The following is a 6,278-nucleotide window of genomic DNA, read 5'->3' as shown; positions in this document are numbered from 1 at the left end:
CCACTCGGGTGTACTCGGGCTTCCTGGACAGAGCATCCGCTCTCTGGTTGTGCCCGCTTGGTATGTACCGCACCCGGAAGTCAAACCTCGCAAAGAAGAGGGACCACCGGATCTGGCGTTGGTTCAAATTCCGAGCGGTCTGCAGGCTTTCCAGATTCTTGTGGTCCGTCCGGACCTCGATTTGATGCCGCGCCCCCTCCAGATGATGCCTCCAAGCCTCGAACGCCGCCTTGATGGCCAGCAGCTCCTTCTCCCAGATGGTATAGTTGCGCTCCGAGGGATTCAATTTCCGTGAGTGATACGCGCAAGGGAAAAGGGTACCGTTGGGCGTCGCTGCCTGAAGTAACACGGCCCCAATGGCAATGTCGGAGGCGTCCGCCTCCACGACAAATGGCCGTTGCGGGTCAGGATGCTTCAAGATGGGCTCCTTCATGAAGGCGTCCTTCAGAGCTTGGAACGCCTGTTGTTCGGGGGCGTTCCACTGGAACCGAGTCTTCTTCTGCAGGAGCCGGGTGAGGGGGGCTGTCAAGGCAGCAAAGCCAGGGATGAATGTCCGATAGTAGTTGGCAAATCCAAGAAGTCGCTGAATATCCTTCACGCGACGCGGGGGTTGCCAACTCTGCAATGACTCAACTTTACTCGGTTCCATGGCGATGCCCTCAGGAGAAATGCGGTGACCCAAGAAATCAATGGTCACCTGGTAGAACTGGCACTTCTCCAACTTGGCAAACAGCCGATGATTCCGGAGGCGCTGCAGGACCTGACGGAGATGCTGATGATGCGCTTCACGCGACGGGGAGTAAATCAGGATGTCGTCCAGGTAAATCACAACAAACTGGTCCAACAGATCCCGAAAGACGTCATTCATAAAATGCTGAAACACAGCGGGGGCGTTGGTCAGGCCAAACGGCATCACCGTGTACTCGAAATGTCCATAGCGAGTACCAAACGCCGTCTTCCACTCATCACCCGGCCGAACCCTGACGAGGTTGTAAGCTCCACGCAGGTCCAGTTTCGTGAAGATCTTAGCCTCCCGGAGTCGGTCCAAGAGCTCGGGGATGAGGGGCAGCGGGTAGCGGTTACGCACCGTGATAGCGTTGAGTTTCCGGTAGTCACAGCAAAGCCGTAACTCGCCCGACTTCTTTTTGACGAAGAGCACGGGCGCAGACACTGGCGAGGACGAGGGCCGGATGAAACCACGAGCCAAGTTCTTCGTCAGGAAGTCCCGCAATGCAGCCAACTCGGGCTCCGACATGGAGTACAAACGCCCCACTGGGAGAGGCGCATCAGGGACTAGGTCAATGGAGCAGTCGTAGGGCCTGTGCGGGGGTAATTGGTCCGCCTCTGACTCGCTGAACACGTCAGCAAAGTCGGACAGTTCGGGAGGCAAGGAAACCCCTGAGGAACCCTCCACCTGGCCGGCACAGATATGGCGGGTGTGGTCCACGCACTGCAAACTTGGGAAGGTGACCAAGTTCTGAGACCAATAGATCTGTGGATCATGCGCCCGGAGCCACGCCAGTCCCAAGACCACGGGGAAGTGCAGATCCGAAGTGACGTAGAACTGAATGGCCTCCACATGGGTACTGATGGCCATACACACGGGTTGCGTGGCGGCCGTGATAGGCCCGGACAGGAGCACTCGTCCATCGATGGTCTCCACAAGCATGGGCGGATCCACTGGACACTGGGGAACAGCCCATTTGGCCACAAAGGCCGAATCCATAAAGTTAGTGGTAGCCCCAGAGTCAATTAAGGCATGGACTGGAATCCCCTCTGACTTGCCAGGGAGGATCAGACGTGCCTCCAAAATCAAATGCCGTGGAGGTTCACAGGTACCGTTGGAACGGCGTCGCTCGGAGTGGATGTTGTGGGTCGCCCGATCTTTCACACCGTCTAGATCGGGCTCGGGCCGTTTCCCGATAACAAAGCAGGGGACTTTCTCAGGGCAGGCTTGGTCACTGACGCCCGCTGACGCTTCTTCGGGCAAGAAGCAGCCAAATGTCCAGAGTCCCCACAGTAAAAACACAACCCCTCCGATCGTCGTCTGTCCATTTCCGTCACCGATAGACGGGACCTGGCGGCACCCAGCTCCATTGGCTCCTCCCTCTGGACCGGGGGCTCACGCACAACAGGGGCGGCAGGGGTCTGTGGGGTGGCACGGCGACTCTTACGCTGCTGCAGCCGGGCATCGATCCGCAGACAAAGATGGATCAGCCCATTCAGGTCTGAGGGAATGTCCACGCGGGCCAGCTCATCCAACATCTCCTCTGACAAGCCATCCTGAAAGGCATCCACGAGCGCAGCCTCATTCCAGGCGGAATCCTGGCTAAGCAGCCGGAAATCGCTGATATAGGCCTGTAGAGGGCGCTGACCCTGCCTCAAAGCTTTCAGGCGTCGGGTGGCCGTCTGTGCCTTAATCGGGTCCTCGTACATGAGGCGCATATGGTCACAAAACCCCCCAAAGTTATCCAACAAAGGGCTAGGCTGTGCCAACAGAGGCGTGCCCCAACGAGCTGCATCTCCCGACAGAAGGCTCAACACGAATCCCACCTTATCTCGGTCAGTGGGGAAATCAGCTGCTTTCACGCTGATATAAAGCTGGCATTGTCCCAGGAAGGCAGGAAACAGTTCTGGATTACCAGCGAATTTATCCGGCATAGCTATCTGACATTTCCTCCTGGGTGGGGGGGCAGCATGTACCTGAGCCTGCAGTTGTGCCACCTGAGTGGCCAGCAAGGTGAGTTGCTGGTTGAGCTGGACATTCTCGGCAAGAAGCTGCTCCATCGTAGTATTAAGGGGTGGGTGGCTGAAAGCAAACTGTTCTAAACCAGCCCTCTTCTCGCACCCCTAATCAAAGGAAGAGTCTGGAAAGCGTCCAAGATCAAAAGGCTTCTGCCAAGTTTTAATTACACTGTTACAAAAATACAAGAGCTTGACTTCTCAAAGAAAAAGTTGCTTTCAGCAACTAGCCCCTCCCCAAACACTTCTTTTATAGAGAGCTCAGGGCGTGGTCTCCCTGTGCCTCCTCCCGAGGAGTCCCATAGCCTTCCTTTGTTTGTCCCTGCTCGTCTGCCTCCTGCGTCGGGCGTCCTTGAACAGGGCCAGCTGTGGGTCATCATCCTCCGCACTCTCGGGCTCACACAGCTGAGAAGAGGTTCCCGGCTGAGGACTCTGCAAAGTCTCCAAATCATCATCAGCCGGTTCGTTTCCCTCCTCCCCCACATCTGAGTCCTCCGATACATCGGACCCGGCTGTCGGGCCCACAGGCTGGCCCTGAGTCACAACACTGCCTTGCCTTGCCTCACCCTGCAGGATGAGCCTCCTGCCCACTGCCCCACCCGCCAGGGACCCCCTGGATCTCCCCCAACCCTGCCTGGCCCCCACAGGCATCCATCCCCAGGAGTTACATCAAGGTGGCCACACCCACCCTGGCCACGCTCACCCAGTCTGCCATGACCACCGTAGCCACGCCCACCCAGTGGGCCACGCCCACCCGGCATCTGGCGAGACATAAGTGCGTTTTGGGTTGCAGTTTGGGCACTTGGTCTCTAAAAGGTTCACCATCACTGTACTAATCCAACCAGCACATCTGTATCACTCCACATTACAAAAAGACATCCAATATCTTCATGTTTCCTAACAATCATATTTCGAAGGCTTTTTTCTTGGGGAGGATGACATCCACGTCATGAAAATAAGCAGAAATACTCAAAACCGTCTCCTTCATTTTGTTACATTGATAATCATACACTACCACTTCATAAATAGAAATGCAGCAGTTCAGTCACATTAAAGTATTTGTACTCTATTCCACCCACTGCAACTGCATTGCTGTACAAAGTCGTTTTTATTTTTATGCAGGGAAACAGAGAAAAGAACCCTTTTCACCAAGAGCTAAGCACTGAAAATTAAATGCACTTTATTTATTTTTTTCATTGACAAACAGTAAAAGAATCATAAGTGTTTTTATTCCCATTCAGAGTAGAAGGGCTGGTTGAGTTCAGAAATCTTCACCTCTTCTTGTAGTTCCTTCCCCCAAAGTTTGCCTGATTGATTTAAGTTCATCAGGGATTGTACTTTGGCTCCTCTTGAATTATATGGATCCGAGAGCATCTAACAGCCCAGATGATGACTTCCAAGAACTATAAGCATCCTTTCACCTTATTGTAATACAAGACCAACCTAGAAAGATGATAACATGGATGTTACTGCAGATAAAAACAAAGTCCCTCATGTTTAGACAATGGTGGGGCACTTGGAGTTTTAGCAGAAAACTGTAAGGACTGTCACAAATATTGCCACAGGGAGATAAATCCTGCCTATTTGTCAAATATGGGTATGGCCAGTCACAAAATACCATCACATTCTCTACCTGTGCACACACACACACACACACTGGACTCTCACTTCCACCTCCAGTTTGGGGGGAGCTATGTGCAGTGAGCCCATGCCTACTTAGGAGACCCAGAGGCATTTTTGAAATCAAAGGTAATGCTGGAGGGTAGTGTTTTGCAGAATGCTAGTTTCCCATTGATGTAGAGTCCATCAAGGGAATTTTACTAACATTAGCGTCCACAGGCACTGCATGGGGAACCCCAAATATAGAGGGAAGGCAGGCACACACAAACACTTGTACTGGAGGAGCTCCTTGGTATATTTCATATCATTAAATAAAGATACAGAGAATCTGTCTAAAGGAAATTACTGTGTGTCAGCCTTTTCTATACTGATACCTTCCAGATGTATTAATTACTACTATTATACCCAGTCACTTAGTAAAAAGACAATCGAATCTCTGGTATAAATCTCTGGTATAAATGTTACCTTTTCAGAATCCATACCAGGACATCTCCAGTTATACAAATAATACTGCAGATTGCCATCTCCAATACCAAATTTCAGTTTTTCCAGGAATGTTTTGTTTTCCATCAGGTCTAGTGCATTGAACACATCAAATCCTTTCTGACAACATAAAGAGATTATAAATTGATTTTCTAATTGGATTTACATCAAGGTTGGTAAAATATTTTATTTAGAAAGGAAACCCCACAATCTGTCAAGTGGGCTAATGCCTCCTTAAGTAACACCAGCTGCCTGCAATTAGTGCAGGTTCGCATCCCACCAGGCTCAAGGTTGACTCAGCCTTCCATCCTTCCGAGGTAGGTAAAATGAGGACCCAGATTGTTGGGGGCAATTAAGCTGACTTTGTAATAATGCCGCTTAGGGGGTGTGTGAAAGCCCTAATAAGCAGGCATATACATAGAATGAAGGCTACTGCTAAGCTTGTAAGCCGCCCTGAGTCTTCGGAGAAGGGCGGGATATAAATGGAATTAAAATAAAAATAAATAAATAAAAAATAAATTTACGTACCTCTCCTACAATTAACTATATTACAAATTGTTTTGAGCACAATAAGCCATGTCCTTCTTCCTAGAATTCTAGTTATAATTAACATAATACCTTAACATGCATACAGTGTACAGCCAGAAGTGAAATTATACCCAAGCTTACTTTGAATCATGTATGCATATGGAACAAAAGATTTTGAGGGGTCCTTGATGCTCTCTGAGCTTGGTTGTTTTCTTGTAGATGTTTCATTACCCACATTATGATGATACCTAGTTTGGGTAATGAAACTTCTTCAAGAAAACAGTCAAGCTCAGAGAAGACCAAGGACCCGTCATTTCAACCCTGAGCTACAAATATTCTCTTTTTAAAAGATTTCGAATGCTCCAGGGTTTGTTTTTTTAACGGTAGGCCACACTATTAGTTACGGTGCTAATTCTGGTAACCTACAGAAAAATTAGTTGAGAGGATGCCTTTTTTAAAAAAGGAAAAGATCTTCCTCTCACATGCCATAGCAAGGAATGAAAGCAGCCAATTTAGCATGTTTTCTTTGACTGGATGTCTGCTAAACCTAAACGCAAATGGTTCCTGTAGTCTACATTTTTTCTGGAAATCCGTTCATACTCCTGCACCATTCGAAGGGTTTGGGAGTATGAATGGGTTTCCAGAAAAAATGCAGACTATAGGAACCATTTGCACTTCAATTTGAGATGCAAATGCAAATGCAAATGACCAGCTGTCTGCAAGGAATATAAATCCTTGCATTCCCCACCATACAGTCAGAGCTGAAGAAGCTTCTTGGATGAGAAGCAAAACATCTTCAAAGAAAAACAAGTAAGTCCAGTTGCCTCTTGAAAAATACACTAATACTGCTATGTCTGCCAGACAGCAAACTCAATAAACCAGAAAGTTTTTGCATTTTTAGCAGT

General features: G+C 49.3%; 1 protein-coding gene across 1 annotated transcript in view; it reads right to left on the bottom strand.

Annotated features, from left to right (window-relative positions):
• Positions 1–3,914: 3,914 nt before the first annotated feature.
• Positions 3,915–6,278, bottom strand: part of LOC310648261 (glycylpeptide N-tetradecanoyltransferase 2-like) — a gene marked incomplete at its 5' end in the record, with an annotated part of 148,292 nt that continues 145,928 nt past the window's right edge. The window contains 2 exons of the mRNA XM_083376012.1: positions 3,915–4,185; positions 4,828–4,965. Of these exons, the coding sequence (XP_083232138.1) occupies positions 4,165–4,185; positions 4,828–4,965 (159 nt within the window). The 3' untranslated portion in view covers positions 3,915–4,164. The remainder of the gene's footprint in view (positions 4,186–4,827; positions 4,966–6,278) is intronic.

This window comes from Vipera ursinii, assembly GCF_947247035.1.
Source record: "Vipera ursinii genome assembly, chromosome: W".
Lineage (NCBI taxonomy): Eukaryota > Metazoa > Chordata > Lepidosauria > Squamata > Viperidae > Vipera > Vipera ursinii.
This window is presented reverse-complemented; position numbering and strand designations above follow the sequence as displayed.